The sequence below is a fragment of the Chelonoidis abingdonii genome, chromosome 2 (genome assembly GCF_003597395.2).
Source record: "Chelonoidis abingdonii isolate Lonesome George chromosome 2, CheloAbing_2.0, whole genome shotgun sequence".
NCBI classification, from domain to species: Eukaryota; Metazoa; Chordata; order Testudines; family Testudinidae; genus Chelonoidis; species Chelonoidis abingdonii.
In genome coordinates, this window is record NC_133770.1 from 33,483,436 (window position 1) to 33,495,607 (window position 12,172).

The 12,172-nt window shown below is 43.0% G+C and overlaps 1 protein-coding gene across 8 annotated transcripts in view; it reads right to left on the reverse strand.

The window, feature by feature from the left end:
• Positions 1 to 3,334: 3,334 nt before the first annotated feature.
• JCAD (junctional cadherin 5 associated) overlaps positions 3,335 to 12,172 on the reverse strand; it is a 101,077-nt gene continuing 92,239 nt past the window's right edge. For 7 of the 8 annotated variants that reach the window (XM_075062255.1, XM_075062254.1, XM_075062253.1 and 4 more), the window contains one exon: positions 10,359 to 11,264. In XM_075062255.1, the coding sequence (XP_074918356.1) occupies positions 11,167 to 11,264 (98 nt within the window). In that variant the 3' untranslated portion in view covers positions 10,359 to 11,166. Of the gene's footprint in view, positions 6,152 to 10,358; positions 11,265 to 12,172 lie in introns of those variants that run through there. The other variant, XM_032764153.2, reaches the window with a different exon arrangement.

Genomic DNA, 12,172 nt, shown 5'->3' on the forward strand with positions numbered 1-12,172 from the left:
CTGTTCCAGAAATAGTGAACATCATTGTGGGATATATTAGCAGGAGTATTTGTAAGCAAGACACAAGAAGTAATTATTCCACTTTACTCCGCGCTGATTAGGCCTCAACTGTAGTATTGTGTCCAGTTCTGGGCACATTTCAGGAAAGAGGTGGACAAATTTGAGAAAGTCCAGAGGAGAGCAACAAAAATGATTAAAGGTCTAGAAAACATGACCTATGAGGGAAGATTGAAAAATGTGGGTTTGTTTAGTCTAGAGAAGAGAAGACTAAGAGGGGACATAACAGTTTTCAAGTACATAAAAGATTGTTACAGAGAACAATTTTTCTCCTTCCTCTTCTTAACCTCTGAGGATAGGACAAAAAGCAATGGGCTTAAATTGCAGCAAGGGCAGTTTAGATTGGACATTAGAAAAAAATTCCTGACTGTCAGAGTTGTTAAGCATTGGAATAAATTGCCTAGAGAGGTTGTGAATCTCCATCATTGGGGATTTTTAAGAGGAGGTTGGACAAAAAACTGTCAGGGATGGTCCAGATAATACTTAGTCCTGCCTTGAGTGCAAAGGAGTGGACTAGATGACCTCTCAAGGTCTGTTCCAGTCTTATGATTCTATCATTGTCTGAGCCAATCAATCTTTAGCATTAAACTTAGAACCAGGAAAAACTAGACAAGACACCAAAGTACCAGGGTAAAATACTATCCACAGAACTCTCAGTGCAAGAAACACAGGCCACTTTACAAACCCTTCGAACTTAGAGTCCAGCATATCCCTAAAAAATGTTATTAAAATGCTGAACAGTCTAATAGAGTTTTAGTGGCTTTGTAATTACCGCTCTCTGTGACTCGGCCTCCTGCACAATTGGGTGTCCTCTCCATCGCAGGTATGTTTAAGAGACATTGTATCACTGATAAGATGGTTATAGCACTGGTTTCTTCAGGATTCAATGTATGGAGTTCTCCAAGTTCAGGCGGATCTGATAAGGTTGTACATTAAATGTCTAAAATGCCCTCAGACAGACTCTATGCCAAATGGAGGCTGCCCTGTGAAGTTGTGTACAGGGAAAAAGAGCTTTTCCTCATTGCATGGGGCTGCGAAGCAAAGGTAATGTGCATGCCTGGTGCCAACGGTCAGTGATGCTAGCTTCCTCACGAAGAGCAAGGCAGGCTAGGGCTAGAACTCCTCCTGGTAGCTTCTACTGCAGAGTAGTTTTTCTACCCATCACTCTAGCACTGGCTGCAGCTTTAAGCCACACAACAGTGTGGTGCATCTTAGAAGCAGTAACCAGCTAGGAAAAATGCACTTCAGACCACAGGGAGGGGTGCGTGCGTGCGTGCAAGTGAACTGAACAGTGGTGAGCCGGGGTGCTGGAACAATTTGTAGAGTGAGGGTGTTAAGAGTCATTGAACCAAACTGTATACCTTGTATATGATGGAATCCACTTCAAGCCTGGGGGTGCAGCAGCACCCCTAATTCCAGCACTTATGGGGTGAGCCACTAAACACAGAAGATCTGTATGTCCCAGCCATTCCTGCCACCAGTTATGCTATGCCTTCATTGCAAAGAAAGGTGTTTTTACATTGAGAGCTGACAAGAGAGCTCTCTCAATGTAAAATCCTGTTGGAGACAAGGCACTGCAGTTTTTAACCTTGGTGGGTAGTTGACGCTAGGATTTCTTGGCTATAACTAGTTCTCTCAGTGTAAAAAACACACTTTTTTTTGCAGTGAAGACATATAGTGAGAGACAAAATTAAAGTGACAACTGGACTGTAATGCCGTGCATTTGGATGTCAAATGCTCTTGTTCTGACCTGGCAGCAGTTTACTCCCAGTTACCCCAGGCAGTAAAGGACCACCAGATTCACACATATAGGGAGGAGAGATTCCACAGCTACAGAATAAATAGATGGTGCAAAACCAAGGTGGCAGTGAGCTGAATTTAGTCTGTTACAAGCTATAATGCCATCCCCTAAGAAGTGGGCCAGCTTTATGGTGCAGGAAGTAATTTTTCAGGGCACTCCCTTTAATTACAAGGTGAATTCACAATTCATGAGGACATAACATGACCATAGTTTAATGGCTGCTACCACACTCCCCTGACAAATACCATGATGCTTTAAAGTTTCCATAGTCCCGCTACCTATCTCCAGGTGAAGGGAAACATCAGCTGACACACCCCATTCCTTCCAAGAACAAAAAAGCAAAGATCAGCATGTTCATGCAAAAACCTTTATTTGGACAATGTCTATTGGCCAACAGCGCCACCTGACTTACATGGTAGCATGGAAACATTGTTTACATTGTGCAGAAAAATACAAAGAAGTCCTTAAAGACATTCATCTTGTGATATTATACAAATATTATTGTCATTGCTTACCCGTTTCCGTCCTTTATCCCTCTGAATCCCCTCTTGGCCTATCTAGAGCAGAGATCAAAATACTACTAGAAATACTCCCCGTTTTACGTAAAGACCCACACATGCATACTGTCTGTATTTTACATCATCTTGTTTTCCGCCCAGTTTAGGAATTACTTGTGGGATGTTTCTGGTTAGTTTTTCAACCAGTCGAGAGTTGGACAGCTAGGCCTTCTACTGTCTAGGGTGGAATGTTCCTCATTTATTATATCATCTTTATGATCCTGGGAAATTTCATTTTTTTTTTACTTCTTCTCTCTGCTCTGTGTTGGTCACTTCAGACTTTGTGTTCTTTCCCCCTCTCTCTGCTCTGTAGCACTGGGAGGCGGGTGCCAACAGTTGGGAGCAAGGATAGTGAGCATTGTGGATTTTGGGTTTAATAGGGACATCAGGATTCATCTTTTTCTGTTTCAAACAATTTATTTTAAATAGTCATTAGGATAAACAGCTTTGATTTACTCCCACACTGAGGCTTCTGGTGAATATTTTCATGTGAGTTGGAAATAAGAGAATTAAATTGCCAATAATGTTTTAGCATTTCAACCTCCTTAACAGTGTTCTAATGGCTTCAGCAATGTAGCCATTGTCTGTGGGTTTGCAGGCACGAGCTTGTAAACTCACACCCTTCGATGTAATCTCAATTAAATCAGTGGGGCTCCTCACATGAGTAAAGCTTATGCCAATTAATAAGGGCTGCTATATCATGGCCTTGGTGTCTATATAACCAAATGGAGAGCAGTTGAGCCCAACCTAGAAGAAACCAGCTGTTGCAGAAATAATCAGTTTATGGACCATGATCCACAGACAATCTACCAAATCTCTCCATTCCACTTAACCCAGCTTATGATGCAGTTTAGCTCATGCCTCCACTTGCCTCTTTGGTCTAATGGGTCCCATCAAGGAAAGAGTGACATATTATTTGTATTACTTGTAAATTTTAAACAATCCTTTTTTTCAAGGTTGGTTGGGTGCTGTAGCGTATGAAGCAGTGTACTTACCTCTAATGACTCTGCACTACTTGGAAGTTTCCCCACTGGATCTAAATTGAGGGAGCTTGGTGGCCCTGTACAGGATATAGGTGTCTGACTCACAGACTACCCCACCGGTACAATCTACCTTGATCTTTGCTTTGAATGACCTGAGCTTGTGAAAGCTAAATTATGGTATTTGTTACTCCTAGAAAGGGTGCTCCGAGTTAATTCAATGGCTGGGTGAGCACTTATGCAAGTACATGGCTTGGCATCTCAATTGCCAGATTTCTTTGGCCATTAACAGACTTTTTTCCAGGTAGACTCCGATTACTTCAAGGGAACCTAAGCGCATATTTTCCTAAATCCAGGCCACACTCTCCTGTCCCTAACTCCTCCCCCTCGGCAAGGTCTGGAACCTGCGCTAGAAAAGTAGTGATTCTTTAAAGGAAAATGTAAACCGCAAATGAACCCACCACAGAAGGATGGATCTGTGCGACTGAGTGCTTAGGCCTGCAGACAACCCTGTGGGCTTCCGCAGAACAACATGTGAGAATAGAGGGTCTGCCCACTGCATCCCTCCATAGGCTAGGAATCAGTGCGACTCCCCATTGTGTGTGGTTGGCAAGGGAGTGTACAATAGAGAGAAGCCTGGAAAGGAGCTGCAGAAGCTCACTACTTACCCTTCTTTCCCTGACAGGAGAAAAGTGTCTCGGGATTTAGAGCTCTCACCTTCTTCCTGAAGGTGGAGTCACTGCACTGGCATTGGCACTAACATGAGGAGAATTCGAAAGGAGCAGGGCGACGGGAAGCCTTATGGATACAGATGGTTCACATGTTGAGCTGGAGAAAGTCTGCAAGGTTCTAGTCAATCAAATGTACAATCACATTTTCTTTGAATATGTTACAAATGTTTAAAAATCCCATGAAATTCCTGTGTAACCGAATCATGTGTTACTGATAAGAAATTCTTGCTGCCAAAGCACAGTATGTGTTTTTGGTCTGTTTTTGCCAACTCACAGACCACCCAAAAATTTATATTTCCGGAATTTGATATGTTTAAAAGATAAAGTGGTTCTACAAAACAAGAATGGCTAGTAACAAAGCCCTTGAAATTCATGGATAAATTGTCAAAAGAATGTCAGCAAACAACAACACTTTAAAAAACCCACAGAAGTGGACAGAAAGGCTTTAACACCACAAACATTGTGCAGGTTAATTCAGTATTAAACACAGCAGAATGTACAGGCCTTTTCATATACTCTCTAATTTTTATTGAAAAAGCCATATATTTGAATGTCACAAAGAAGCAGTCCAAATCTGTCCACCCCCTTCGGTGATGCCCAGTGGCTCCAAGGATGAATTTGACCCAGATTTATTTATTTTCACACACTAGCCTAATTCAAAACCAAACTGCATAAGAACTGTTTAACAAACAAACCCAGGTACTTTATCAGAGCTGCTCACAGACACCGAGACAGGGCTCCAACCCCACTTTTTGGTAATTACAGTCGGAGGAATGTTATGGCAGCAATACCAGCATGGATGGTTCTCAGCTGTGTTCTCCAAAGAGCTGCTCCAAAAAGAACAATCCAACAGTTGAGTGGAAAATTGTAGAAATTAACCCCGTACTCCACATACATACATATACACTGATTGTTCTTTTCTCAACAAAAGAAAGTGGCAGTACTGGATATGAGGCCATATGGAATGTGCATTAAGATACATAAGTGACTCCTCCTTGGTCTGTCTTCTGTCAAAAGAATTATTCTTCTTAAAATAAAATAATAATAATACTTCTTTATACTGGCCACTTAACAATTGTTTACATCATAGAAAAATAGACAGTATTTTGTAACAAGAAATATAGTTAACTTTGTTAAAATGGGCTATTTTAAACCAGCAATTATTGTGTCATATAAAGAATTTCTAAACAGCAAAACACAAATAGAATAATACGGAGTGCAAAACAGCCAGTGGTATTGTCTGCATTGGTTCAAAACATTTTGTTGTCAGCTACTGTAATTACATGTTCTGTACACTGTACTACAAAAGTCTTGCTCTTTTAGGAGCTTTGGGGAATTTGCTTTTATTTTCTCTACATGTGGCAAATAAGCATTTAACCAAAATTAATTCAAACTGTGGAAGTCCAAACTGATTTCGCAATATATCAATATTCATTCGCCTTGTCTTGCATTCATTTCAAAGCATCCCTCCCACCTCCCCTCCACACACACACACACACACACACACACAGTGCAGCAGCACTCATGACTCATGTCTTATGGCCAGAGATTCCTCAACTTATGCAGAGTTTGGGCTTTAGAGATTCAGAAGTTTAGCTTATAGATTCACATTCCTTTAAAAACATTTTACTAATCTCGTGTGTTTCAATGCACACAGAAGAATAAGCTCCAAAGCCTAGCCTCAGTGAGTTTACCATCCCAGCTGAAGGCTGTTAAACATCGTTTAGATAAAAACTCTTTGCCAAGTGTAGGCATTAAGCCTTAATGCTACAAAAAACAGATGGTATCCAAGTAAGAGTCAGAGTTTTCTGTGATGTCCGCAAAGCAGATATGTGTGAATAACTAATTTCCTACTGGCAGTGGTAAAGGCTTTATCAGAATATCATAAACACCACAAATGGAGGCAATTTCCAAGTGTTAAAACACAGAGCAAAATCAGCAAAACATTCTTAGGAGAGCAGACATCTCTAGATTCTCATCTGTGTTCAACTCACACCCTTTCAACTCTGGAGGGATCGTACATATCTGAAAAATGCAAGACAAGAAAACCATGAGTGATGGGTTCTGAAATCTACTCAAGTTTAGTACATGCAGCTGGCAAGAGAAATAAGACCCTGTTTTCTTAATTTAGAAGTACAGAAAAACCCTCAAACACACTATTCTTTTACAAAAAGTCAATTTAAAAATTGAATAGTTAACTTGCAATTATTCTTTTTTTATACTGTGTGGGAGAATTCAGTGCTGGGGCTGGACTGAGAGCCCTGGAGATGCAAGTTCCTGACTAGAGCATGATTCCTGTCCCATTAGGCCTGATTCTGATCTCACTTATACTAGTGCGATTTGGGAGTAACTCCACTGAAGTCAATGGAACTACACCAGTGTAGAACTTGTGTAGATGAGATCAGTATCAGACCCACCAACTAGAAAAGGACTTTCGCTATTTTGCCGTTGAACTGAGTGGGGCCAGGACTTGGCCCCTAAGGGTGTGTGTATACTGCAGCTGGGAGTGAACCTGCCAGCCTAGGTGGACAGATTCCGCTAGCAGGGCTCACACTAGCACGCTACATAAAGCGGTATGAACATTGCTGAACTAGAGGTGGCTTGGGCTGGCCACCTGAACTTGGACCCAGGGGATAAGGTGACCTCGAGCTTGGGTGGGCCCAAGCCTCCTCCGGTGCCACAACGGCCACATTGCTATTTTTAGCCTGCTAGCGCAAGTTTGTCTGCCCCAGCTGGGAGGCTCACTCTGAGCTGCGGCACAGACGTATCTTAATACTGCAGAGCAAAGCAGCGGCAGCCAGGGTCGGCGTTTCCATTTAGGCGACCTAGGCGGTTGCCTAGGGCACCAGGATGTGGGAGGGTGGCAGACTGCTCTGGTGGACCTCCTGCAGGCGTGCCTGCGGACAGTCCGCTAGTCCTGCGGCTCCGGTGGAGCTTCCGCAGGCACGCCTGCAGCAGGTCCACTGGAGCCGCGGGACCGGCAAGTCAGCCCTGTGCCTAGGACGCCAAAAACCCTAGCGCCGCTCCTGGGGGCAGCGTACACCTCCCGGCAATGTGTCTCCACTCAGACCCATATGACCATTTTATAAGGTGGGGATACAGCTCTGTCTTCATTTTTCAGCACTCAGTGTCTCCTGTACTCGGCAGAGTAATGTATTTGCATTAAACGCTTATGTTGCAAAGAGAGGCTGTGTTACATCACTGTGGCCAGGCTATCTTCCTCCAGCGTGCAAAACTCCAGGCCATGGTTTTCAGTTATTTTGTGTGAACAGACTGCTAGACAAAAGATGTGATTATTATTAAAGAAAATCAGCCCTATGCTTTGGTGAATGCAACAAGTAAACAAATAGCATCATTACCAGATTATACCCATTTTTCTAGCTAAAAATACACAAAAGCTGGTCTATTATATTTTCAGCGGGTTTCAAACTGAAGCTCTTACTCAGGTTCTGATCATGTAAGGGCTTGTCTACACTGCGACATTGTCAACAAAACTTGTGTCTTTCACGGGGGGGGGGTTGTAAGTACTCGCGAAAGACAAAAGTTTTGCTGACGCAAACAGTGTGAATGCGGCTTTGTCAGCAGGAATGCTCCCCTGCCGATAAAGCTCATACTGCTCGTGGGGCTGGAAGTATTTTGACGACAAAATACCGATAGAGAGTTCACACATGCTGACTTTTAGCGACAAGTTGACACAGTCTTATCGCTAAAAGCTGCATAGTGTAGACAAGCCCTTTTACATGCAAGCAAATATCTGCATCATCCCATGCATATTAGCTTGCAGTCCTGGGGTAGGACTGCACTTAAAGTCAGTGGGATGTGTGCATCTAAATCACTTAGGTCCTTGAAAACCACACTCATAGTCGGTGGTCGTGCAACTCCCCCACTGCAGTGCCTGATCCCACAAACACTGGTGCATGTCAGTAACTTTACTCGTGTGTGTACAGGAATGACTATGCAGATTTACTCATACGCACAAGTGCTTGCAGGATCAAGGCCTAAATCAATGGAAAGTTTTCCCAAGTAAGAACTTCTGGATTTGACTCCATGTAAAGATTATAAGAATAAACATTCCTTGCAGCTGACAGATTGGTGTCATATCATTTTTTCTCCTCTCTTGCCACTCTCTTTCTCCCTCCCTGAGTATTTACAGGGCAATCAATAAAGGAAACATTGTCAGCAACTGATATATTTTAGAAAATGTATCAGTCTCCTTCTTCTGACAGAGTCCAAACGTTTGTATTAACAGACAACATGGGTCACAGTCAATAGATGAATACTGTTAGAACCACTGTAGTCTAAAAGACATTGACGCATGCATCTAAGCCCTATGGATCAATCGTGTGGGAAGAACCCACGAGGTATGGGCACTTTACCCCATGTAATTTTTTTTCACCATTTATATATACCCAGCCTTTTGGTTGTAGGAACTACGCTTTGTAGGAGGACATTAAGACAAATCTAGAAAGGAATTCACATTTTTCAATCATGGCTCTCTCAAAATGCCAGAGGTGCTGAACACTTGCTACGCCCATCAACTCCCAAGACAGCTGCAAGTGCGCAGGCCTGTGACAATCAGGGCACAGAATGGTGGAAGCTCCTCCAGCCTGAAGACTATTTATTCTCTGAAAAGGTACTCACGCTTTCAGCCCTCTGAACTGAAGTCAAATGAATTAGGGCAAGATTCTGCCTGGTGTACGAGGGGCAGCAAAAGGACTGGGTTGCGGCTGGACTCTCCAGGGAGAATTTTGGCTGTGTCATAGAGCTGGCAGGCAGGTTGGGGGAGCAGATGCTAGAGTAGCAGATCTGCTACCTTGGGACGGTGCAGCATGCTCCCCCTCAGCACCCAGCCAGTGCAGCGCCTGGGACTGTTGACTCTGCCCACAGACAGCTAACAACCATGGAGGGCATTAACAGGGAACAGGCACTTCCCTTCCCAGTGGAATCCTGGCTGGTCCCTGTCCAGAGCTTCTTCCACCTTCCCCACTGTAAACACATGCAGGAATTGAACAGACTGTGGCTCTTGAGTTGCAGGTTTGTAAATGTCCAACTTTTCATCAAATTTGGATGCAGACTATCACTGTCTTGCTGTCTCTGCTCCTAGGAGCCTATTCATGCATGACAGACTGATGTGCCCAACAGGCTCTGAGCACACTCAACCAAATTCACTGAAGTGGGTGGGGTTACACCAAGGATGAAATGAGCTGGTTGAATGTTTTATTTCATGAGACAGGCTCATGTAATCTAAGCCAGTTTGTACTATTGCCCTCCTGCTTACTACTTAGGAATACACTGCACTTCAGTAGCTCCTCCCACCAGATGGATCTCAAAGCACTCACCGCCATTAGGGAATAAAGCCAGATCCCCCCTGCTGGGTGGGTGACTAATTAGCACCAGCACTTCACAGAAGTTAAGTGACTTGCCCATGGCCACAATGGCATTTCCACAGCTGAAGAGGGACCTAAGATCAAGTCTCCTGATTCCCAGCCCTGGCTTTTAACTCTGACTTTTCTTCCTCACATCTGACAACAAAAATCCCAAAAGTCCCCCCCGCCCACATCCCCTCAGTTAGATAGCTCATTAGCTTACTGCATAAAACAACTAATTAGCAAGACCAACATACTAAGGAGGAAATCCTCGTCCCACTGCAGTCACTGGTAAAACTCCCACTGACATCAATGAGACCGGGAACTCACCCAAATACTTGCAGCCCAGTAATTACAATTGGCCCTAAAGCCACTGTGTGGGGGGGTGGCGGCGGCGGCTGGGAGGGATGGAAAGGCGGGGTTATGGGTGCACACTGGACAATGGAATAAAAACTTGAAAGGTAAAAGATTTCAATTTCAAGGTTCCAAGATAATTATTATAAACAGTGGGGAAGAATTGTTTTTTTGAATTGTGTAAAATATTTTTACAGTGTCCTTTGAAGACAATGGCATTGATTTATTCCCATTCATTCAAAATAAAGTGAAACCTGTCTTAAGGATGCACTCAAAAAACAAAATCAGCAGCTTAAGAAGTGATCTTTTAATAATGGTGGAGCAGAAATGTACTCGTGTGTTTGGGAATACATTAGGGTGGTCTGTTACAATGGTAATTTGCATAATAAGGGGTTGTCTCTTGTACAGTGTTTCATATTAACTCCAACTCCCTCATTTAAAAATAACTGGTGCGTTTGACAAGTTACTGTATAAAAATAGCAAGACAAGGCTTTGGATGAGAATCTCTGTTTGCTGATTCCTCTAGCCTTGGTGATTGACCTAGTCTGAAACTACGATAGACATCAGGCTTTTCCAGTCCAAATTGCATGACACTTCGGCTCTTTTCTGTAAAACTCTGCTGGATGCATAGTGAGTCCTTACACCACCTCCCCATTCCAGTCTACCCTCTTACTAGACATACAGTAGAACCTCAGGGTTACAAACACCAGAGTTACCAGCTGAGCGGTGAGCCACACTCCTCATTCGGAACCGGAAGTAAACAATCAAGCAGCAGCAGAGACCAAAACATTAAAAATAAAAATAAAGGACTGTGCTGAACTACTAAAAAAAGGAAAAGTTTGAAAAAAAGATTTGACAAGTAGGGAAAGTATTTCTGCACTTGTTTCATTTAAATTAAGATGGTTAAAAGCAGCATTTTTCTTCTGCATAGTATTGTTTCAAAGCTGTATTAAGTCAATGTTCAGTTGTAAACTTGTGAACGAACAACCATGACATTTTGTTCAGAGTTAGGAACAACCTCCATTCCTGAGGTGTTCGTAACTCGGAGGTTGTACTGTAGGCCATCATGGGACTTGGGTGGTGTGGGATAGCAGAGAAGGCAAAGCATGAAGCCTCTCTACAAGACTTAGTTTTATCCTCCAGACTATACCTCAGAGGCCAAGACCTGAGATTTTCTGCGTCACTTGTATCCATATTTGGGCGTGAACAAGTTAAGTGTTTTGAGGACGGGAGGATGCTGGTGGAGGCAGTTCCTTCCCAACCCCTGAGCACTATGCCCTGTAGTATAAGACTTGATTAAGGGGAAATGAAGATCAAATTCTATCCAGTTGTGGGAAATGCTGTTACAGCTGCAAAGGAGCAAAATTCCTCTCTGTGCTCTGTTGAAGTGGCATTATCCCCACCAAGGAAGGCTGTACCTAGATGGGAACAAACTGTACAATTCAGCAATAGAGGTCAATTCAGCTCTGATAAACCAGGGCACTTTAGACTGGAAGCTCTTTGGGCCAGGGGCTGGTTTTTTTGTTCTGTGATTGGACAGTGCCTAGCACAATGGGGTCCTGGAAAACCACTGGAGCTCTGAGGCATTATAGTAATATAAATAAATAAATAAATAAATAAATAAATCATAACGTCTGATTTGATACATCCCTGCAGCAGTGTACACTAGAAGGGCTCCTAGGGAGTCTCAGCTGCTGCTCTCATGCCCAGCAGAAAGTCTCAAGGGAGTAAGACACAGGAAACAACTATGAGGCACAGTAGGCCTGGCTAGTGCAGGGAAGTTGAATTTGCCTATACTGTGAATCTGAAGTGTACAGTATAGTTCAATGGGGAAGGAGAATCTGAGATGGAGGGGGCATGAAATGAAACAAAGATTAAGGCCTGAATGGTAGGAGCTGGGAGGGTTTCTGATGCTTACTTAGAATTCATGCAATTCACTCCAGGGTCTGGGGAGGGAACAAATAAAATCCCTTTAAAGTCTGGTTAAGTTAATCTCGGCTGCCCTACTGGAGATTTTTACAGAAATTTATAGTGACTGGGTTAAACATGGATTGTGATTTTTTTGTGTTTGTGAATTTCCAGGTGGGTTTTCAGCTATTAGAGAGGAAGTGGGGGAAAACAAAAGAAACATTAAGTATTGAGTTATCGACCTGCATAGCAAGTACCACGCATTTACTCTTTCTAAACAATTTAAAGTCTCTGAACACGTGCCATGCCTGATTTTATAAAGAGCTATTGCTACATTTCTCAAGGGTGCCCATTAATTTAATTAGCACATCACTATGTTCAAAATACCATATGTGAGAGTTGATCAATTCATGAGTTA